Below are 24,026 nucleotides of genomic sequence, written 5' to 3' on the forward strand. Positions count from 1 at the left end.
TTATAAAATAATCACGACAGTCGACAATCCACGCCCTTCCGGATGAGCATTTTCGAGGTTTCATATAAAACCCAAGTCCAAAACGTAGAGGCCTTTGTTTTGCCGCTCCATTGAGCCGAAGTCTCGCCATGGAAGCAACTCTGCTTAGCTCCCATCACTTCACTCCTCAACTCTTCACGACAACACCCGTAAAACTCGGAGGTATGCTCGCCGTAAATTCACTTCATGAGAAAACGTAGGAAAAATAGAACGGGTCAGAAACCATACGCATATGAAAGTAATTTATTTATAAAGGCCTTTTCCTTCGTACATATAATTTTACTTTCCAATTGCTTGAATATTTGATAGTCACAAACGTCCGCCTGCTTAACCCACTTCTATAATTGTGCATTCATTGTACACCTTCGCTCTATAGTAATATTCACTTAACAAAATTTTCTTGAATCGATTATATACGGTAGGTGTTTTGAACTTGAATGTTCTAATGTCAGCTATTGTGCAAATGACAATCAGGCGGACATGTACTCGCTGATAACCGATTTTGTCATCCATTATGTACCAAGACCTTTGTTTCGGTCAGGTTGAGTTTATTGGATTCCAAAAGAAGGCAAGTTCCGTTGCTAAATAGGCCTTTTCTTTCAAGGGCAAACAAACGGTATTCTGTCTATTCTTCTGACCAACTTCGAAGTGACTACGTGAATGTTGAGGCATCATCTGCACTGTCGGTAAACCTTGAAGCTGTTCCACCCAGATTGGATGATGAGGTAGATAGTCAAGGTTTGCGTGATGTCACTGACAATGAGACTTTCAGATCAAAACCTAAGATGTATAAAAACAGGTTCCTGAATTTTATACGACTAAGCTCTGTCCTTAATAATGCTGCGGAATCATTTTTTAAGAGTGAGATACGGCGGAGGTTATTTGTGACTGCTGTACTGATTGTTATAAGTCGCATTGGGTATTTCATTCCTCTTCCTGGATTTGATAGAAGGTTGATACCTCAAGATTACCTTAGCTTTGTTTCAGGATCTGTTGGTAAGAAATTTACGTTAATTTACTCTTGTTCTCTATAAATGGAGTATTTTATATGCTTTGTTTTCCATTGTTTTTCAGTTTGCCACTAGTTATAATGTTTTCGTCCAAACATACCTTTGGTAATTCATGTCAGTTTTGGCAGATGAACTCGGTGATTTTGGAGCAGAGCTCAAACTATCCTTTTTTCAGCTCGGAATAAGCCCCCAGATAGTAGCATCAATTCTAATGCAGGTTCATAGCTTGTCTCTTCAACTATCTTGGATACTCTTTACTTGTGTGATTAATTAATTTTTCTTTCCATTTTCATTTAATATTATTGATAAATAGTTTTTAATGAATATCATGTGTAGTTTATTTGGCTCTAAATAAGTGTTTTGGGTTTGTGTTGTTGTAATTTGGGAGCTGGTAAATGTTTGCTGATCATCAATTTGGTACTAGTTAAATATGCAGGAGGGAAGAGAATCTTTTTATTTGTTATTAGAGGGTTGCATTTGAAACTTTTGCCAATAATATTTTATGGTACCGATAGATGTATCACAATTTGTGGTGCATAATTAGCTGATAATAGAGGCTTTTGGACATTGGTGGTAGATGGCTATTTACAAAAGATATGAACCGATCAATGAATATCCTTTTCCTTTTTTTTTTTTTGGGTGCTGTTTCTGCAATGTTTACTTGCATGGGAGATTGAGACAGAACACTGAATTTTCTTTCTCCCCCAGAATGGCATTTGCTAACAATTATGAGGTTAACTTTACGAACTGAATGTACAGGTGCTCTGTCATATTGTTCCATCCTTGGTACAGCTGAGAAAGGAAGGCTTAGATGGACACGAGAAGATTAAGAGTTATATGTGTGTCTAGTTATTCATCTCAAGCAGTGAGACGAGTCTTTGCTACATAATTCTTGGGGATTATTATTTTCAATCAACACATTTAGGAAGTCAGTGATCTTATAGGTGTTTCTTTTCAGATGGTGGATTTCACTTGGGTTTGCAATACTTGAAGCTGTCATAGTTGCTTGTTATTCACTTCCGTACTCAATATATGCTGCCAGTCACAGGTAACTTAGCAAAAAGTATATTGCTTCAAGAATATGCATTGATTTTTAATATCTCATGAGTAATTGAAATGGAGTTCAGATTCCTGTAAAATCTGAAATTAAAAAAGATCAAATAATGTATTTGTCATTTTTTTTCTTCTTAAATTTAATGTTGGGATAATCTTTTTCTATTGCTTTATCGGCTTGCCTTTGCTTTAAATGTTGGCCTATGTTCATGTTCAGTATAAGGAAACACGCGTATCTTCCTTCCTTTTCTCTTTTTCTTCTTTTGGTTTACAAGCTGATGAGACTGGCAATGTTTTCACTTTTCACCTGAATGATTTTTTGTTGAATAGGCTTCAATGTAATCATAATTTCTTTAATGGCTTTTGCAGTGTCAAGCATGTAATGGTGACTGCCTTCCTGTTGGTTTGTGGTGCAATGACAATGTCATGGATTTGTGATACGATATCAGAATCTGGATTTGGTATTTTCTTGATATGTTTGATTTCCATTTCTTTGTCTTGCTTGCTTAGTTATATGTTTATTTCGCTATATATAGGGATATAAACACCTAATTTTTGTGACAAGTCTCTGGAAGCAAAGTCCATAGAGAGCTGTTGAATCTCTTTTATAGGTTTTTGGTTAGATTTAAAAATGCCAATGAGAATTTAGCTTCTATATTTACTCATCTATGTTTGAGATATTCTTTTGGATCCACCTACACTGAAAGAAAGGTATTGTGACTAGAAGATTTCAAAAGAGATGGTTTAAATCCAATAGCATCACTTGGACAGGTGTAACCAGAGGCAATAGAATTGGATTTTAATTTGATTTATTATGATATGAGAAGATAAAATCTAATGATAAGTTTTAGCAATCGAATGTGCAGCCAAACACTGAAAAATGTTTGATTTGTGTTGGCAATAGGTGGATTGAGAACTCCGCTGGAGTAACTATGAATTTTATGGTGCTTATATGTTAGACCAATAAAAACTTATTAGGCGCAAATATAAAAGGGCAGGGGTAGTTTAGTAATTTTACTTATTAACTAATTAGGGTTCAGGTATAAATAAGAGGTTAAGGAGTTATTTAGGGTTTATGCTGAGTTTTGTCAAGTATTAGGAGTAATTAAGAGTTTTGGGAGAGATTGACCTACCTCTTGAATTGTAGGTCATGATTGTTCTTTCTTTTGATTCACTTAATAAAAATCAGCTCTAATTGAGCCCTAAGCCCTATCAAACCAGGAAGCTTTGAATTTTTGTAACTTTCTCTATACATTCACTTGTGAATTTTTGAAGTTGTTGGCATAGTGTTGTTTAGGTAGAAAAAAATTATCTGACCTTTTCGGTTCTGTTTGATCTGATGGTTTTTCTGTTTATAGTCAAATTAACATGCACGTACATACTGTTATCTTATAATTTATGGCATATTTTTCCTTCTTAACTGGTCGTGCATATTTCAGGTCAAGGTTCATCATTGATTATATGTGTGGGAATATTGACGGGTTACACTGAAACATTGTACAAGATGTTGTCTCAGCTGTTAGGTATGTGATTGGAGATGATCTTACTGCTGTTCAAGTTGAGAAAATTTTTCCTTCTCTCTTTAGGTATGTGATAGGAGATGTTGTCTCTTCTTCCTGCATGTCCAGCGCAAAAAAAAAAAAAATTTGAAATGATATCTAATTATGCTTACTTCTGATTGTTTCATGAAATGACACTTAGTCTTCTGCAAAGTGTAAAAGTGCTTCATTAGGTTCTTATGTCAAGATATACCATCAGGATTGTTATAAACTATGTATTAATTAAAATTTTCACCTATACTTTATCGGATCGGAGCCATGAACTACTCCAGGAAGATATGTACTGCTTTAATGAATCAATTGTTGTTGTGTGAGTGCATATTCAACAGCTTAAATAATTGTAGCATGAAAATTGAATCACTAGCAGCCATGTGTGTGAAGAGTGTTGAACAAAATCATATCTCTACACTAGTATGCCGATAATGATCATATGGAGATAGGAATCATATTAGTTATACAAGGATTTTTCGACCATTGTAATTTTTGTGCTTCTTATTTGATCATATTTCTGCAATTTCAGTATTTTGTAACAATACCAATTTCAAGTTTTTAAATATACTGCAGGAAGTTCTGTGAGATGGTGGCCATTTATGCTTGGACTGTTAGGAGTTTTTACCATTGTTACTATGTGGGCAGTTGTTGTGACTGAAGGTTGCAGGAAAGTAAAACTGCAGTATTATGGATTTAAACTTGCTTCTGCTGCACGGTAATACTATTGTTGCTATAAAGACATACCTATGTCCTTTCTTCTGAGGAAAGCACAGACTTTATAATTTTGTTCAATTCTTTTGTTTTTTATCCTTATTTATTTAACCTCCAAGCAATTGACCAGAAGCTACTCTCTCCCAGTTAGAGGATGATGCAATATATATGCTAGTTGCCTCAATAATCAAGAAATATTTTTATACTAGAAATAACTTTATTTGCCTCAAATGCAATAGCTTCTGTTTGTGAAGCATTAATTTGTACCTGATTGTAACACCTTGCTCCTTGGCAATTTTGTTCTTTTGTTGGTTCTGTTTATTAACAGAGAAGATTCTCCAATTACGGAAGTCGAACCATATATTCCTTTTAATATCAATCCATCAGGAATGCAGCCCGTTCTTACAACAACTTATCTCTTGGCATTTCCTAGTATTCTTGCAAGGTATTGCCTCAAAAACTGACTCAGACATGTATCTGAAAACCATTTGTTCATTTTCCATCTTGAAGATGAAATATGTACTGCATAGTATTTACAGCTATATTACTGATTGAGCATAATTTGCAGTATACTTGGTTCACCTTTCTGGCAGCATGTTAAGGAGATATTGAACCCTGAAACTTCTGTTGGTGCACGGCCATGGGTTTACTATACTATTTATGCTTTTTTCGTCTTCTTGTTCAATATATTTGACATTGTAAGTATCTTGTACACCTTACTTTTTACTATAACTCTAGGTGTAAATGATAGCTATTTTGTGGAACACTTTGTTATCATTGTCTTCCCATTCTCGTGCTTTCTTTTATTTCATCTGGCTATCGTTTCTTAATAGCAGCATGTCTAGATACCAAAGTATGTAAAAGGAGTTGATATATTTTCTTAATAGCAGCGGTATGTTCTTCTTTTGATTCTTGATCCTATTATCTAAGATTCCATTTAGAATATGAATGTGTGATCATAGAGAAAACTTCAAAAAAATTATCTCCGATAATAGTAATCAACATGCTTTTGTAGTAGAGTCACTTAATTTGGTAACACAATTATGTTGAATTGATATGCGCATGCAAAAGCATGTGAAACCTTGTTGAGAAATGCCAACAATTCTTATCCTTCCTCTAATCATTTAAATTGTCAGCATCGAATAATGAATTGTTCAGTATGTCTTATGAGGATTGTTGTAAAGCCTAAGCTATCACTGGAGGAAAGAAATTACTTAAAACAATGAAGCTTAACCATAAGCTTTTTTTTCATTGTTCCAGGATTTTTGACTATTTAATGTGTGTGGAAATGTTTTACTTATTAATACAAGATTCTTTGTTTCCTACCCCCCACCAAAAAAAATGTGGAAATGAAAATAAAGTTGAAATGGGAATTATGCATTAAACTGTTAATGCACAATTTAATGCAATAATTCTGAGTTCTTAAGATTGCTATCACTTGCTCTTTTTCGTTTTAGTAGACGTTATTTAATTGGAATTTCTGTGTAGGCCAACTTGCCCAAGGAAATAGCAGATTACTTAAATAAGATGGGAGCCAGAATACCAAATGTAAAACCTGGAAAGGCTACCATTGAATACCTCACAAAGATTCAGGCATCAACACGTTTTTGGGGTAATTTTTCTTATGGCAGTTATTCTAACTCTGTGGTTTAAGCTTATTCCAAGCAGTGCTGAGCATCTTGTTACAGTTTATGTTTGTTTGATGCTTCTCTTTTTATTGTTATATGTGGTGGAAACTTTTCAGGGGGCTTATTATTAAGTATTTTGGCAACTTCATCAACCATACTGGATCACTACTTGCGCCGCATCAATGAGGGATTTTCAATTGGATTTACATCGGTTTTAATTATTGTAAGTTCCACCCTGACCTCTTCCATGAGTTTTTGCATGCTCTCATTTTTTCGATGTTGGCCCTATTGTTCAATGATAATGCTATGCTACCTGGTACTAAAGAAATCAATTGAAGTTGCTGTTCTGTTTGATAAGGACGTATCTTGCAGATTTTCACTCGTAGTTTTTAATTATTGAATCCTTATAAAAGTGAAAAAGGGAATGATTTAGCATGCTCCTCATAACAATTTTATGCTTAGTTTACTACCATAATTTGCTATATGGGAAAATCACTTCATATTATCTATGGCTCTTGAATTGTGTTGGTGCAGGTGGGCTCCATTATTGAACTTAGAAGATCCTATCAAGCATACAACGTTATGCCCAGTTTAAGCAAAGCTCTAAGGCGGTATGGTGTATGATTTTTGAATATGCTATGCACTTTCCTTTTCCCAGGTATGACTTGAATGATCTTATACTTTGGTTTTATTTCCTGCTCTCTGCCAGTTTGCTGGTTAATAACAGGAATTTCTTTTTTGTAGCACCAAAGTGGTCCAAATGAGAACTCTTTATTAATATTGATGGTAGAGTCAATACATTCCAGAGAAAGATCTGATCCACCAGCATTGCTCCCGGTCTAGTATATGGGAACTTGTGGCATTGAGAATAAGGATGATAAATGCTTGACTAGTCATTGGTTTATAGAATCAAAATGCAAGGGTGGGTTCTGAATCTTCATTTTTAACTGAAATTAGCTCCAATGGTTTCTAGAAAGGGATTTACATAAGGCGATCATACTTGGGTTAATAAATAGTAGGGCAAATGGCGATTCAGATTTCATGTGGAAGTGAGATTTGGAGAGTAATTTGAGATGAAGCTCTTTAATGTATAAATATGTGCGCGCAAAATGTTAATTAGCATAACATAGTGAACACAGCTTTTTCAACTTTTTTCATTTTAGTTGCAAGGATTTTGGGAACATTACCAATTTTTAAATTTCATCACATACATTGTAAGGAATATAGTGTGGAATTTTACAAATTTACGCAACATGTGGATATTGCGAGTTACTTGTTAATTTTTCATGTTTTAAGTATATGGTTCTTCAATTTTCATGTAGGTATTACATTATGTTTGGGTTGGAAAAATGAAGACAAAAGAGAGGAGAGGAGAGGAAAGAAATGAGAAATTACAGAAGAATAGATAATTTCATGTCAAATTAAATAATAAAATTTGAATTGATTTTTTTTTACCTTCATTTTCTTTTCCCCTTGGTTTTTTCATTCCTCTACTATTTTCTTTCATTTCTCCCAATTAAACATCAACTTTATATCTAGTCAAATTAATCTTTAAAAATGTTAATTTTGATGTGAAAATATTTTATGTTTGGTTTGAAAGAATAAGTGAAAAAGAGACGATAGGAAAGAAAAGAAATGAGAAGAGAGGAAAGAAAAGAAAAGAAAAGAAAAAGAGATAAAGGAAGAGCGTATAATTTCCTAATAGAATTTAAATTGACTTTCTTTAACCTTCATTTTTTCTTCTCCTCGATTTTTTTCATTTCTCTACTCTTCTTTCATTTCTTCGTATTAAACATGCACTTCATGCCTATTCAAATTAGTCTTTGAAATATTACTTTTGGTATTAGAATTGAAATAAGAAAGAGGAATTTTAGAATATATCAGCGGAATATAATCAATTAATACGTACATGATATGTGTAATTTAATTTAATGCAACTACTATTTATATGATTTTTAAAAAATAAATACACATATAATATTATTTAGTTGTTGTATGATTTTTATTTTTAAAGGAGTTATGGTTTGATTAAAATAATACTTCTGCGTATTTTAGAATTTTTCAATGAGAAGAGGCCAGGCCGATCGTGAAGGCGGGCAGGCCAAGACTGTGGCTTTAACCCCTTTAGCCCAATGCGTCATGTACAATTTTATTTTGCACAAAAACCCTCGTTTTTAGGATTAATTGGGGTTAGCCCCTCCATCCCCCAGCCGCCCAAACCTGAAAGAGTTCAAATATCTTTCTCCTCTGTCCGTGCTTGCCTGTTCTCTAATTTTGGTTAGTTGAGAAGGAAAATTAAAAAAAAAACAAAAAATGGAAGGACAAGGAAGTTCAGAGATGCAATTCACAGAGATAGAGACCAATGCAGGCTCCTTGGACAGCTCTGTCATCTTCCACGTCATCAACGATGTTGCTGGCTTTGTTCTCTACATGCACCAACAAATCCCTTCGTGAGTCTCCTTTCTCCTTCTCCTTCTCCTTCTATAACCAGCCCTATTTATTACTGATGATTTTAGGGTTTCATCTTACGATTTTCTTAGAATTTGTTCATCAAGTAAAAAATGATTTCTTTAATGCTTTTTTTATTTGTAAGGAGATTCGATCAGTCCCATAGAGAAAAATATAATGTTCGATTAAACCGATCGGACACCTACTTTCCACTACCCCAAATGTTCAAGCATCAAGAGTCGTACCTTTGGAACTGTGATTGTTTATGTGCGATTTCCCTGGTTGATACTGCCCAAAGAATTCAATCAATAGCTGTCATGGAGTAATTAAAAGTGGTGATCTGGTTGTATACAATTGACATTGGCTTCTAAATGTTTATGCAGCATTTTGCAGGATATTAGCCTTGAATTTGATGCATTACAAACTGAATTTAAGGAGTTGGTATGTAAGCTTTGACAAGGTAAATTTGCATCATATAGCTTTTTGGCTTATTTTGGGACCCTAAGAATCATGGTTATAGGATATGGATCTAAGGCCAACATCTCGAAGAATGAATTTGAGCAGAAAGAGAGAGATCAAGCAAGGCATTAGAAGACTGGAGAAGTTGATGAATACAATTTCCAGTCTGCAAACTGCACTCCGGTTACTGATTAGTGAAATTCCAAACATCCAAGAAGTCATTTTTGTTCTTGGAGCTAGTCCATTACGACCTCAGCACATATATCAGTTGTACTTTTCACATGGAAAGTCTGTATCAAGAGGGGAACCTGATTTCACTAAGGGCAAGGCAGCAGAAGGGCTTTCAAGAAAGGTTCAATTGCTGCTATTTATACTTCCATATTAGCTTTAACATCTTTGGACTTATATTGTGTGATATGTATATCTGTCTGTTGAATAGGCCATTCGGACACTGATCTCAAAGGGTGCTGGATCTGACTCCTATCCAGGTAATTAATTGAGCACGAATGTCAATTTTTGTTATCTGTGAGATCTGAAGTTATTATTGACTTTTTTATGAATTGTTTTAGGGCCGACTAAGTTGTTTCTATTGGTTAAAGCTTCCTCTTCTTTGAGTATGCCACTGCATTTTCTTCCAAAACGTGACTTCAGATACAGCAAGAAGGTAATAGTGAGTTAGATGTATATCGTGTATTTTATTATACTTTTGATTGCCTGCAAGAGTTGCTAAAATGGTAAAAAATTGTGAAAATGTTTCTAGATCATCTAAGGGATAGGAGGGGAGCCCGTTGCTTTGCTTTAGTTTATTCCTGATATAGATATTCGTTTATTGCATTGTAGGGGAGTCTTATTATAAATAAAATTTATGCCACTTATCACAGACGAAATTTAATTTGGAACAGTGGAGTTAATCATTCGTAATCATTCTACAATAAACAACACATCTTGTTTCGCTTGGTTAATTGCAAAGTTGATAGTAGTTGTAGTTATGGTGTGAAAACCCAGTTTATGCATGCCCGCATGCTGCAGTTTAATGTTTTAAGGATTTGAAGATTTTGATGGTTATACGACTTTTTGAGAAAATTTTTGTTGATGGTAGCCATATCATGGATGGAAAAATCTTTATGTGGACATGCTTGCACTTGTTATGTTGACCATTTGACCTTAACAGCGCCAAGTAACCTTTCCATTTGTTCTACTTCTTGTTGTACAAGTGAATTTCTCAATATATGTTTGTTTTCTCGTTCTACATTCTTGCATATGAATTTTTGAATTGGTGGCTTGGAGAATTTCTATTAATGATTAGGTGCCGAACCTGATATCCAACAGTTGTTACTCACCAGGTTGATTCCCAGAACTTCAAGCATAATAATAGATTATATTATGTTGCACATGGCAGTAAGAAAGTTAATATGCATGGTTAAGTTCCCATGCATCTTTTTTAATGAATAAGATAGGTCTTATAAATGCAATCATCTTGCAGATTGTGCCTTTCAGGCTACGGTTTAAGTGCAAAATGCAAGATAAGGCCATGGATGATTATGCTTCTCAAGCTTGCTCACCAAATCTGAGAGATTATACATCAGATGATCTAATATGGTATGCAAGGTTAAACTTCAAGCATAACTTTGAAATGTCAAGCTGACCAGTGCCAGATAACTCATTTACTAGTACCTCACTCCACCAAACCAAAAAAAAAAAAAAATTTTAAAAAGGAAAATCATTTGGTTCATCCTGCAAATTTTTTTCATGTCAAACATTAAATCATCCACAGGCTGTTCTGATCCTAGAGCTCAAGTCCAAGGACTAAAAGCTGGCCTTTCTGAACATATTTTTCTATTAGTGAATAGTGATTCCCAAATAGTTATAAACCCCTTGAGATTGAGGGCCATTTCTCCGAATATTGGAAAATTTGGCTGTCTATTGAGGTTTCCATATATTGTTTTTTGCATTTCATCATATGTAAACTTGGAAATTCATTGTTTTTTTTTTTAATTTTTAACTTCTCTTTCCTTCCATAATGTTGCAGAACTGAATGGCTGTATCTCATATCATTTTGCAGGTTTCAGTGTCGGCACATTATCAAGGGCATAGCTTTTAAGACACCAGCGGAAGAATGAGAAAATTGTTCTCAGTCCTCACAATGTTGTACAGAAGATCTTTTGTTTGACCGAGTCTGATTAAGTTCATTACTAGGATTTTTAAGCCATTGTATGAAATTTAACCGCACGATGAAATGTGCTGTTTGTAAGCAACGACCTAAAATGATTGTAAACCAGCATTGTGAGGCTAAACACATTGTTCAGTTGTTCTTGATCTCTGAAATTGAAGTATCTTCATTCTGTCTCTTTCTCGTGTAGTTTCACTTGCAAAAGATTCATTGCATTATCTAAAATAGCTGTAAGTAAAATGTACGAGCAGATTAACAATAACCACTGTGAAGGCAGCGATGGAGGCATGGGCTCAGTGATGGGCTTGAACTTTGAATGAAATTGGGTTTAGAGGGGGATATTTCTATTTTTCATTTAATTTTATTTAAAAATTTTAAATTAATCTTTATCTGTAAAAATATTCCATCTAACCTCGAATTTATTCTTACTATAATTTTTATCATTTTTCTAAACATCCACCATATAAAAACTTATAAAATCTATTTTGAAAAAGAAATAACCTCTTAAAATTACTATAATTTCTTTATTTTTTTAAAGATTTTATTTATAATTGTCGATTTGTCATAATCATAAAAAAAAGATTTAACACTTCTTTATCATGTTCTTTTGAGTAATATAAATTAAATTTTTTATATGATTATAAAAGTAAAGTATATAATATTTGAGAAGGGATAATAATTTAAAATTTTAAAAAGACTTAGGGTTTAAGGGATTAAATTAGTTAAATTAGATATTAATTTTACGTGAATATACTTAAAACTTAAAAGCTACTTATAAGTTATTTCGTAAAATGATGAAATAAGTATTAGAATAAGGGTACTGGTGAGATAAAACGAGGGTGCCAAATGTGACAAGTCCTGTGTTTAAACGTTCCCCGTTGGTGTAGGTCATTCGTCAAAGAAGGGAAAATCAACTCCCTCCCCGTAGCTGAAAAGTTCAAACTTAACCCCACTGAAAAACCCCCCCGAAGCGTCAAGTGATCAGCTATTCAGCTCCAGTTCCAGTTCCAGTTCAGCGTGTCGAGTCTGAACACCATGATTTTTAAACTAGAAGATGTGACAGTGTATTTCCCATACGACAACATCTACCCGGAACAATACTCGTACATGCTGGAACTCAAACGAGCCCTCGACGCCAAAGGGCACTGCCTCCTCGAGATGCCTACCGGCACCGGCAAGACCATCGCCCTCCTCTCTCTAATTACTAGCTACGTTCTTTCCAAACCGGAGAACCCTGTCAAGCTCATTTACTGCACGCGCACCGTTCACGAGATGGAGAAAACTTTGGCCGAGTTGAAGTTGTTACATAACTACCAGACTCGCCATCTGGGACCCGCCGCCAAGATCCTCGCCATCGGGCTGTCGTCGAGGAAGAATCTTTGTGTCAATTCTAGGGTTTTGGCCGCGGAGAATCGGGATTCCGTTGATGCCGCCTGTAGAAAAAGGACTGCCAGCTGGGTTCGTGCGTTGGCTGCTGAGAACCCTAATATTGAGACCTGTGAGTTCTTTGAGAACTACGAGAAGGCGGCTTCCGCCGCGGTCTTGCCTCCTGGGGTTTATACGTTGCAGGTACTTCATTTGTTGGTGATTTTCTTTATTTTCTTTTTAATTTGGGCATTTACTTAAATTAATTTGATTTGGCTACCGCGAATGATTGAAGGATTTGAGGGCATTTGGTAAGCAACAAGGGTGGTGCCCGTACTTCTTGGCGAGGCACATGGTGCAATTTGCAAATGTGGTGGTTTATAGTTATCAGTACTTGCTTGATCCCAAGGTGGCTGGGATTATATCAAAAGAAATGCAAAAGGAGTCCGTTGTGGTATTTGATGAGGCACATAATATTGATAATGTGTGTATTGAAGCACTTAGTGTTAGTGTGCGGAGACAAACACTGGAAGGGGCCACCAGGAACCTTAGTAGGATAAATCAGGAGATTGAAAGGTAAGATTTCCATTCTTGCTCTCTAGATTTTGCAATAATTCTTAGGGCTATAACTCTTGTTTTCTTTGCTAGACAATCATCCATGCTTAGGGTCAAAATGTAATTTTTTAAAAAAAATTTGGACTGAACAGCCGGAAAAAAAAAAAAAATTTGTGAGACTCAACCCCTACATAATGCGGTCAAAGGCATGGGATTTGTTGCGCCATGTCACAGTTTTCAGCCTTTAAATTTATATTGTGATTCATTAGGAGAAAAGTGATTGGACTCCAGTCTAATGAGTGTTTGGCCTCTAATTTCTTTAAGTGCAATTTCATATGTTTGTTGTTTTCAATTGTTTGTCATGGTAGGAAGGTTTAAGGCTACGGATGCGGGTAGATTACGTGCTGAATACAACCGGCTCGTTGAGGGTTTGGCACTAAGAGGAAACCTACCAAGTATGTGGATTGCTGATGAACTAATGTTTTATTTGGAAAAAAAAAAAAAACAGTGAATTTTTCTTTGATAATCTCTTAAATCTTTCTTTGCTGCATTTCTTTTGTCTATCCAGTTGCAGATGCCTGGCTTTCAAATCCTGCCTTGCCTAGTGATATTCTGAAGGAGGCTGTGCCTGGAAACATTCGCAGAGCTGAGCATTTTCTGCATGTTTTGCGTAGATTGGTCCAATATCTTAGAGGGCGCCTGGAGACTGAAAATGTTGAGAAGGAAGGCCCTGTGAGCTTCGTTGCCTCTATTACTGCACATGCTGGAATTGATCAGAAAACGCTGAGGTTTTGTTACGAACGCCTGCATTCTCTCATGTTGACACTAGAAATAACTGACACGGATGAGTTCTTACATATCCAGACAATTTGTGACTTCGCAACACTTGTGGGAACGTATACTCGTGGGTTTTCAATTATAATTGAACCTTTTGATGAGAGAATGCCACACATTCCTGATCCTGTTCTGCAGGTCGATCTTGTTCTATCTGTCCTAGTACTTTCTTTTCTTGCTTACTCTTTTTTTTTTTTGGGCTTCAAGAAGTAGTGGCTTGTCTTATGTATCCAAAGCCTGACTTAAAGCAATTACATGCCCTGTGTCAAACTGATATGCAAATATGCAAAATCTATAGATACTATGGATCTTCTATTCTTAAGACTATCCATAACTGAGTCTACTTTTCCTAAGCCTCCAAATTATTAGACTTATGAATGATTGCGATGATTCCTTTTTCTTCCATACTGATTTCACTGCCATAACACCCTTTTATCAGGCCATATCAACTGTGTTTTTCCCCCATCTTTGTGATGTTAAGTTTGTTGTCATATTCCACTTTCTGACTCAATATTATGGCTTCTGCTGTAAAAGTGCATATTGGTATCCTGTCATCTATGTTTCACAAACTGTTACTTTTTTATGTTAAAATTTCTATTGATCGTTTTATGTTTAATGTTTGGATTGTAGCTTAGCTGCCATGATGCTTCACTTGCCGTAAAGCCTGTATTTGACCGGTTCCAGTCAGTTGTTATTACATCCGGAACTTTGAGCCCAATTGATCTCTATCCCCGTCTTCTTAATTTCCATCCAGTTGTAAGTCGGAGTTTTAAGATGTCCCTGACAAGAGATTGCATATGTCCAATGGTTCTAACTCGAGGAAGGTATAAGGTTAAATTTAAATGTGCCTCCTTATATTACAGCAAACAAAAAAAATGATCTATACATGAGATATTTGTTATATGGTCTGATTTTTGGTTTGTTATATATTTCATACATTCTGGCTTGTTCTTTCAGTGACCAACTTCCAGTGAGTACCAAATTTGATATGAGAAGTGATCCTGGTGTAGCAAGGAATTACGGAAAGCTCTTGGTAGAGATGGTCTCCATTGTCCCTGATGGGATTGTATGTTTTTTTGTCAGTTACTCGTACATGGATGAAATAATTGCCACTTGGAATGATAGTGGAATCCTAAAGGTAAAAATAATGTTTGTTGTCTCCTTTTAATTTATCTGGGCTTCAACATTTTGGCATCTTTTCTTTGTTTTTCTCTGGTATGACCTGTTATTGTATTCTAACTTGATAATTAATTCATAGTTCAGTTGAAGAATGACATATATTTTCATTCTTGAGAGTGGAACCTGATAGTCTTCTTCTTGCAGGAAATAATGCAGCATAAGCTTGTGTTCATTGAGACGCAGGACGTAGTAGAAACTACATTGGCTCTGGACAACTATCGTAAGGCATGTGACTGTGGTAGAGGTGCAGTTTTTTTCTCTGTTGCCAGGTAACTTTTGAACATATGATATTGAACTTTTCAATAGAGTATATAATGGCTATTTGAAGTTGCTTTTGGCGCAGTTACTGAATGCTTTTTAAGGTAATGATCTTAATGAAGTCGATTTTCTTCGTAGATAGTCTTAAACTGAGAAGAATGCATATTAGCAGAATAATCTTTTCTCTGTCATCAAGATCAAACAATTTTTAAGTAAAAGTTTCTGGTTTCTTGTCAGCTATTGGAAAATGTAATTTTTGTTTGCCACAATTTCTTTTGTTTTATAAATGCGATAACAAATGTCCATTTTCATAGATTTATATGGCATGCTTAAAAACATTGTCATCTTTATGGTTACTTAGACTGCAGCTTCAAAATCAAAAGGAAATTCTTTTTTCCATTCAGTTTTGGCTAACTTGTACGTGAGCATGCTCTGATGAGATGAGAATGAACTTATATCTGTGCAATGCAGGGGAAAAGTAGCTGAAGGTATAGATTTTGACCGGCATTATGGCAGACTAGTCATCATGTTTGGCGTTCCTTTCCAATACACATTAAGCAAGTGAGCTTCGTTGCATAATGCTTATGCTTACATCTTTTTTCTATAAAGATGCTATATTGAAATATAACTGTTCTGCAGTTCTGCTTCGTTTGCCTATTGAAATATAATCTTTTATTTTTCTTTTGTATATGGGTTTGTACGCTCTTTCCTTAGTTCCTTTCAATAATATTTTCTTACAGGAATGAATTGTTTTAAATGAAAAGAAAGGAATTCAATTTTTGTGTTAGTGTCAGAACCCATCACATGTAAGGTGAAATTTATATTTGAATGCAGAATCTTGCTTGCGCGGTTGGAGTATTTACGGGATACATTTCAGATAAAGGAAGGCGATTTTCTAACATTTGATGCCTTGGTATGATTTGTTGATTATTTCATTTCATAGCAACATCATTTGTTTGGGTGGTGGTTGGGTTGGGGGGGGGGGGAGTATGCATTTGTTTGACAATTTGTTCACCTGTTTTTTCTTCCCTACTTGGTCTTTACTGATATTATAAACTTGCTGGTTGGGATTCTACTGAGTTAGAGACAAGCTGCTCAGTGTGTGGGCCGAGTTATCCGTTCAAAGGCTGATTATGGGATGATGATATTTGCTGACAAAAGGTATGTCATCAACCCAGTTTTTGAGTTCCCAAAAATTTCCAAATTTGCTGTTTCATAGTTGAGCTTTGCTTTTTCGTCAGTTGTCTGGAAAATCTAAGAATGTTTACTCTGCTTTTGGCTACTGTTATGTGCTGCACTGCTGCTTGTATTGACCTGAAGCAATAATTTTTGACAATAGAAGCAATCAATTTTAACTAGGTGAATGGAGTTCTAAATAACATTCTCGAACAATAATTTGTTTCTTAATTCACCTCCTTTTGATTGTTAGATACCGTTGACTGCACAATAAAAGGTTGTATCATTGTTTCTTTACTCAATGTATTAAAGAGAGCTAGGCTTTGCATTATTACTTGGGCCCTGAATCTGTATCGTTTGTTGGAATATTATCCTGTTCTGTGAATTTTAGGTTGTGTAAGATGTATTAGGTCCTTGTTACAATTGTTTGAATCTGGTACTTGTATTGCCTTATTAAAAATTATTTGTCAACTTGAATTCTCCAGGTATAGCCGTCATGACAAGCGCTCTAAGTTGCCTGGTTGGATATTGTCACATCTTCGTGATGCACATCTGAATTTGAGCACTGATATGGCCTTGCATATAGCTCGAGAGGTGGGTAATTTTTATTGATAACACTTGGGGGAACTTCATGGTTTCATGGTTCATGCTGATAGAAGGAAATGGACATGCTAAAAGATCTTTGTGCTGTGTTAATGTGTAATGTTTTGCAATCTCCGTAATTGCAGTTTCTGCGGAAAATGGCTCAACCTTATGATAAAGCTGGTAGCATTGGGAGGAAAACACTCTTGTCCCAAGCTGACTTGGAGAAGATGACCAATGATGGCAGCATAAATGAAATGTTGTATTGAGTATTTATGCTGCTTATTTATAGATCTAGTGCAAGTGGTCTGTGCATCAATCTGTTTCTACTGATTTTCATCTGCTGGCAGTAAGGTGGATGGATGATTAATAAGGTTTTAATTTTTGTACATCGGTGATTTGAGTAGTAGCTCCGTGTTAAAGCCTGAGGGACCATTTGATAGGAGTCAACGCCCTGCGGGATTTACAACAAAGGATTTTTTTTCCTTTTTTAAATAGCTGTAGGGCTATCAAAGATTTGTACTCGTATTCAGGCTCTCGCCTTGATCCCACCAGTAGCTTTACTGAAAATGTGTATCAAAATGTGAAGTTTTTGTTCTTAGTGTCTCTTGACTGTTATTTGAGAAAAGGAGATCAATCAATGATTCGATGTTGCGTCAAACTGCTGCCTCTGGAGTCTTTTGTTAGTTGCCCAAATTAATGTTTCACGTGTTTTGTTTGCTTTTGATGTAACGCGAGTCCACGCTGTTTAAACCGTTGGCCACCTTATCCATCAGCTCGTTTTCCATGCATGAGCATGACATACTTCACTTCATAGACGGAGATAAAGACGTGTCAGATTCGGAGGCAGTAGATTGCGTGTATTCTCTCAGCAACAGCATGTTTGAAAACTTAATTCTCAGACGACGCCATGCTTATACTCTGCTGAGCGAAGTCTCTTTCTGCTTTGCCCCTTTTATTATTATTATTATTATAGAATGGACGTCGACACTGTCGTTCGTAAAAGAAAACTTAAAATACATACAATGTGGCATTTAAGTTTGGGGGAAACTTGTGATGTAATTGTGGTACCGTGTCATAATTGCATCTAGCCGTTGGATGTCAGTGAACCCTATCAATCCAAGTGCATCCAACGGTTGGATATAATTATAGCACGGTACCACAGTTGCACCGTAGTCTGATGCTTAATTTGATATACTTTTAATTTTTGGTAATGTAGTTTCGTACGTAAGGCTGACTACATCTAGGCCGGGATTACTTACTTGATCAACCGCAATCGTCAAAGCACACCCGTATTATTATTATTATAAAAATCTACCCAGCTATCCAAATTATTACAATTCGTCAGTAGCACCTGAACAAAATTCACAAATAGCTATGAGTGAGTTAATTGACATACTGGGGTATTATTTGATTTATAGCCCTCTTAACCTCCACAATGCTTGCTTTCTTCCCGTTTACATTGTCCTTCACCTGCACATCAAAAACACAAAACCAAAGTCAACAACAATTAAAACACCACCTACTGATAATTTATCTCAATTACTTAATTAAGCAAGCAAGCAAGCGCGCACACACGCCCACACCAACCTTAGCCCTTAACTGAGCTGTAAACACTCCATTAGTTAGAAAAGATTGAACTGCAGTAACTTCAATCAACAGCTCCCTCAGCATTTGCATAATGTCGAGCAACAGCCCTTCTTTGTTCCCACATTGCAGCTCCACCAATGCGTCACTCTCTATTATTGAAACCTGTACAGATGTAGCCACCGGGGGCGGCGGTGAGTCAACGCTCTTCGGTTTGGCACCACCACCACTTCCCTCCACTTTCCTCAGCTTCCTCTTCCCCGAACCCACCCGTGCATTCCGGTCCAAAACTCTTTGATCTTTGGAGCCATCCGCCGATCTTGACCGTTGATCACCCTCCAATATTTGGTTGTTGATGTTGCGGGACTCAAGGTCCTGAATCTTTTTACGTAATTGTTTCACGTACTCAATAGTGTCACCTAATATAGAGGCCTTGTCCATTTTGGTCACGAACGGGACTAGCGACCTCAAAATAATGAACCTCTCGTTGAGTTTCTCTCGGCGGCGACGCTCAGCCAGCACGTGGTTGGCGCTCATCTCATCTTGTGGGGTCCCTGTCCCTTTGCGGAACCTCGAGGCTGGGTCACCACCCACGTCACCTAACTTTGGTGAGTTTTCGTCACGGTATTTGCTGTGCAGATATGGTACGGTAAACAAAACGTACTTCAATACCCACTGTGACGTGCCTTCAACAGGGACGGGGACGGCTAGGAGATGATCTGATCGGTCTGTCCACTTGGCAAATGCTGATTGGGTGCTGGAGTAGGTGACGTATGATGATTCGGCCCAACGAGTTGGCTGCTTCTGAAGAATGGTAGATATTGTTTGCGAGTAATGAGTATCCTCTGGCGTCAATTCTTCTTCCGGTGGAATTTGACCTGCAGCAAAAATTAATAATAAATAACAATATAGTATTTCAGTGCAGACTGTAGAGATAATTATAATAATTTAGCATACATGAATTGTCGGCAACAGCCACAAAATAATAATAGAGAAGATTGAACTGCAGCAATATTAATAATAATGTTCAATCTTTCGCATATATTATTCATGAATTCATAATAATTTTTGCTAAGGGGAGATATTTTGTTTGTGAGTAATGTTTAATAATTATTATTTTTCTTTCTTTTAGCATACATGTAGCCATCTACATTCATTATTGACATGATTTGTCTTATTCAACAAATCCCTAAAAAATCAATCAACCGTTACGGTGTCCTGCATGCACAGGTCGTGTGGGACCAGAAGTAGAAACTATGGTTAAACATTTGTTACAGCAGCATGGAAGTTTCCAATTTCAAACCATAAGATTGCATGCCCTGCATGGACAAAGCATAAGCATTGGACGTATCGTCACTGAACATCATCATTTTCATCCGATGTCAGTTTGTTAATGAGGAGTGTGGTCCAAAGCGATTCATGATCGCATATTTAATCGACGACTATGATCTTGTCCTAAGCGATTCATTCATTCCTAGTGAGTGAATGCAGTAGAAAATCCAACCACTAGTTTTTTTTTTACTCTTTTTTTACCTGAACCTGAAGGAGGTAGTTGAAGACTGCTACCTATCATAACCGGTTCCTGTAATGCCATTGGCCATGTCCGGCTCGACTCGGCTCTGTGCGAGTCACCTCGCTGCTGTTGATCATCTGCCGGGTTCACTCCTTGGCTAACTGCGAGCAAATGAAAATCTGAGTCCAAATTATTAGAACCATCATCGGGCGAGCCGAGCCGGATATCCTCGGACATATCCAGTTGCATAAGTTCACTGGGTTCCGGTACAGGTGGGACAACGGCTTCAGGGATTTGATCAGCTGCACCTTGGCGGCTGTTACGTCCCGTTTCAGCTTCAGAGTCGGACTGATCCTGCTCTTCGTCGTCGTCGTCGTCGTCTTCTTCTTCGTCATCATCTTCTCCTTGGTTGGCGTTGACTGGCGGGTCATCGTTTACAGCTGCGCACATGGGGGACATAGGTTGTGAGTGAAAACGCAGGTGGCAGGATGACGTGTCAGGATTTGAGGTTGAGTGCTCGGAGAGAGCTGGTTTTGGTGGGTGAAGGTGGCCTTGGTGGTCATCAATGAAGAGGCTCTTCACATGTTGAACCAATGCAAGGTCCTCCGGGACCTACAATGTGAACATATTAATGGAGAAGGGTTTAATTAATGAACCCCATAACATTCATGAATGATTCTACATTAAATATTTAAAAGCTCAGGAGAGAGTTAATTAGATTACACAGGGAGTACGTCGGAACAATTGGTTTACCTTTTCTGTTGTGCCAAGTTCAACAACTCCGTCAAGAAAAGGAATGCATACCACAGTCTGCAATATGAAGATAGCAAAATGAATACATCGATCACATTAATTAATTAGTGAGAAACGCGAATAAATTAAGTATATATACCCAAATATCATGACAAAGTACTTCATGGATTAGGTAAGACCTATACCTGTATATGTGCACTCTGTTGCAGTTGTAAGAGATGAAGTTGATCGTGATGAGAAAAAGGGGGAGCATGCAAGTAGTTAATAATTTGCTCTACAGGATCAAAACCAATAAAATGCTATTTTCATATATAAAAAGATTTTTTTTTTCAATCATGCATGAGCTTCCACTAGCATTTCATACCGAACTATTTGTTTTCGCATTGTACAATTTTCTTGGTTTGATTGATCATGGACAAAGTTTGATCATCTCATTTTTCAAGCGCAACAAATGGACAAATTAATAGCTACGAAATTTTTCGTTCAAAAAAATTTTCAATAATAATTGAATTTCCGTGGCACAAATTTGCTGCGAGTTACGTTGGTTAAAGGACATTGGATTGTAAATTATGTTACCTTGGCAAGAATTGCTCTAGAGAAAGTTTTGCTGTCGACCTCATTTGCTCCGGTAAGCCATACATGCTGCTGCCTTGCGTATGCCTTTCCTGGTAACCTAAATATTTTTTGTATAGAAATGTTCGATAATATATTGCTGTAAAAACTTTTACACCCTTGAACTTATAGGAAGAAAAATAAAGAGACTGCAATCGGACAATCATGTGATACTGGCATAGAATTAGAGAGGCATTCAAATTATTACTACAAAAAAAAAAATACTATCATTGTTAAAGTCGCTTGTTTATTTATATGATGCATGATCTGATGATAACTGATTTTGTTTAAACATGTACCAACGTACCAATAGTTCAAAAATATGATCTCATAACTAAAAATGGAGACAAACAGAAGAATTATTAATTTGATATGCTAGGGAAAATATGATACTATGTGGATCTTTCATTAAAAAAAATAAAAATTACTAAACTATATTCGTCGAGACGGTCTATCCACTTTCGGTGTGTGCTCAAATTGTGTAGCTATAGCACAAGCCCATATGTCCATGCTAGTAATAATTCATCTGAGCTTTTGAATTTAAACTCAAATTCTAAATAAATTAAAAGGGAAGCAGCATAAGTGTATGGGAAAGAAAGATCCAGGGTTTTGTTTCTTTATCCAAAAAAGTAGCTTCCATATGCATGGCAACAGAAACAAGCCAATATTCAAGGCTCAATCTAAGTTATTTATTAACCCTCATCAGGATTTTTGACACAATCTGTAGAATATATTCCTAAATAGCCTCTAATGTATCTTTCAAATCTTCAAATTGTCAAAAAGTCAATTTTTTACAAAGTGGACTTTGATTCACTCCTCAAAAAGATTCCTAGAAGCCCTCGACAGTTGACAGGAAGAAGAGAGAACATTAAGGCTCTCACCTAACTTGTTTTTCTGAGGGCAACCGACAATGATTGCAGTCAGGTGGTGGTCACAGCGAAAATAATAAACATAAAATATGGCTTGCTATTACTCACTGATATTTCACTAGACAATGAATTGGCTAACTGTACAATGACACGCACAGCAGCTATCCATTTCTTACAGAGACTGAAGAAGGGGGTAGCTCTTCATTATTTCTTGTTTGGTACCTAATTGTTGTATTGGTAATAATTGATTTCTGTGCAACTGCTTACAATAAATATCCGGCAATCCGGGAAAGGAAATTTTTTTATAATTTAATACATCATCTTTTGAGGAAATATAAAGGGAATGAAGTGTAGAAACTAATAATTCGGACTACCTACGTGACAAAGAGTGTAAAACAAAAAAGATCAATCACCCACAAAATTTTATAACTTTCACCCTCAGAACCATGTACTGAACTTCACCATAATAAGAAATGTCATCATTCAAAGTGTAATGAAAAGCAAAACAAGTAAAATAAAAAAGAAGCAGAAAATTAATTGGGTTACACATACGATGTAATCAAATAAATGAATTAACATGCGACTCACCCAACTCCGGAAGGAAACGAGAAGGAAACACACATCAAATAGAACCATTCGGACTCCGTCAAGTCCTCCGGCGACAAAGCCGCAGATGGCCTCCTTGTTGGCTGGTTCGTCTCTCCGGCGGAAAGTGACTCGTATAACTCTCTTAGCTGCTGGCTTCTTTGTAGAGACGCCTCCTCAGCACTAACCTCCATTGGCTGCACTGTTTTCCTAGTCTTGATTGCTCCATTATAATACCCATCTCCCCATATTAAGATCCTGATGAAAACAATTCCAAGTATTAATTCTTCATTAATAACTTGCAACGATTAATATTGAAGAATTAATGAGCATACGAAGTTCATAATTTACATATATTTATTATAGAACTTAACTAACTAACCCTTGCTGAGGACAGATTTGCCAAAAGAGGCTGTAAGTCCACTGAACGGATTGCACCGCCTCCTGGAGAATACTTTGAAGACGGCTACTCGGCGGCGGAGCATCCATTCCTTTACCGACTGTATTCACCGCCAGAGATTCTCTGCTTCTTTTTTAATTACTTTCTTAGGATTCCATTAACTATGACACCAATGGGAATGAAAAAAGGGAAAGGGAAAGAGAAGAACACTTGGGAGTTTTATGAGGAAAGTAAATACGCAGAAAGCGGTCACATCAGGATCTGATCGAGCTACAGTTCAAAGCCTTTGATTAATCGGAACTGAAAACGAGAAAGGAGGGTTAGCTAGCAGCTATAAGAAAGACTTCAAGAATAGAAGAGAAGATAAGAGAAGGTAACATGCATATAGAATGAAAGACCCGCTGGTGAGACTTAGAGATATATATTTATATATATATAGACACACACACCCACATGACTCTTTGACCTGGCTAATGGTGATAATGAATCTATCATAAAAATCGAGATGCCCAAGAAAATGACTTATTATTTGATCGCAATATCATCTTTCGACAAAAAAGGAAAAAAAAAAGAAGAAGAGGAAGAAGAGGAGAGAGAAACCTACAACAGGAAGGAAAAGAGAGTGAGAGAAAGAATATTTAGGGTTTGAGGTGTTGTTTGGGAGTGGTGTGTTAAAAGAGGAGAAGTGAA

General features: G+C 36.4%; 4 protein-coding genes across 6 annotated transcripts; 3 read left to right on the forward strand and 1 right to left on the reverse strand.

Annotated features, from left to right (window-relative positions):
* The first annotated feature begins 34 nt into the window (after positions 1 to 34).
* LOC102617776 (preprotein translocase subunit SCY2, chloroplastic) lies at positions 35 to 7,289 on the forward strand. Its single transcript, XM_006479668.4, has 14 exons — positions 35 to 201; positions 514 to 1,035; positions 1,178 to 1,266; positions 1,809 to 1,888; positions 2,008 to 2,097; positions 2,472 to 2,563; positions 3,542 to 3,625; positions 4,226 to 4,367; positions 4,692 to 4,808; positions 4,932 to 5,061; positions 5,852 to 5,975; positions 6,108 to 6,214; positions 6,526 to 6,649; positions 6,736 to 7,289. The coding sequence occupies exons 1-13, from the start codon at positions 129 to 131 to the stop codon at positions 6,613 to 6,615; spliced, it is 1,740 nt and encodes a 579-aa protein (XP_006479731.1). The 5' UTR covers positions 35 to 128; the 3' UTR covers positions 6,616 to 6,649; positions 6,736 to 7,289.
* A 724-nt stretch (positions 7,290 to 8,013) lies between these two features.
* Positions 8,014 to 11,246, forward strand: LOC102618054 (hypothetical protein). The gene is made up of 7 exons (XM_006479669.4): positions 8,014 to 8,441; positions 8,823 to 8,880; positions 8,960 to 9,250; positions 9,338 to 9,386; positions 9,468 to 9,562; positions 10,382 to 10,497; positions 10,961 to 11,246. Exons 1-7 carry the CDS (start codon positions 8,305 to 8,307, stop codon positions 11,016 to 11,018), a joined length of 804 nt encoding a protein of 267 aa, XP_006479732.1. The 5' UTR covers positions 8,014 to 8,304; the 3' UTR covers positions 11,019 to 11,246.
* A 657-nt stretch (positions 11,247 to 11,903) lies between these two features.
* Positions 11,904 to 17,678, forward strand: LOC102618714 (general transcription and DNA repair factor IIH helicase subunit XPD). Its single transcript, XM_006479672.3, has 12 exons — positions 11,904 to 12,637; positions 12,729 to 13,009; positions 13,361 to 13,443; positions 13,557 to 13,960; positions 14,453 to 14,646; positions 14,780 to 14,960; positions 15,146 to 15,270; positions 15,731 to 15,820; positions 16,094 to 16,172; positions 16,344 to 16,420; positions 16,921 to 17,029; positions 17,164 to 17,678. The coding sequence occupies exons 1-12, from the start codon at positions 12,104 to 12,106 to the stop codon at positions 17,284 to 17,286; spliced, it is 2,280 nt and encodes a 759-aa protein (XP_006479735.1). The 5' UTR covers positions 11,904 to 12,103; the 3' UTR covers positions 17,287 to 17,678.
* Positions 17,679 to 18,293: 615 nt separating this feature from the next.
* LOC102619013 (basic helix-loop-helix protein A) lies at positions 18,294 to 23,921 on the reverse strand. Of its 3 annotated transcripts, none has more exons than XM_006479675.4 (8): positions 23,319 to 23,921; positions 22,940 to 23,194; positions 21,447 to 21,543; positions 21,056 to 21,070; positions 20,871 to 20,927; positions 20,171 to 20,729; positions 18,608 to 19,482; positions 18,294 to 18,490 (listed from the first exon to the last, which is right to left on the reverse strand). In XM_006479675.4, exons 1-8 carry the CDS (start codon positions 23,423 to 23,425, stop codon positions 18,404 to 18,406), a joined length of 2,052 nt encoding a protein of 683 aa, XP_006479738.2. In that variant the 5' UTR covers positions 23,426 to 23,921; the 3' UTR covers positions 18,294 to 18,403.
* Between the last annotated feature and the right edge of the window lie 105 nt (positions 23,922 to 24,026).

This window comes from Citrus sinensis, chromosome 3 (genome assembly GCF_022201045.2).
Source record: "Citrus sinensis cultivar Valencia sweet orange chromosome 3, DVS_A1.0, whole genome shotgun sequence".
In the NCBI taxonomy this organism is placed as follows: Eukaryota; Viridiplantae; Streptophyta; class Magnoliopsida; order Sapindales; family Rutaceae; genus Citrus; species Citrus sinensis.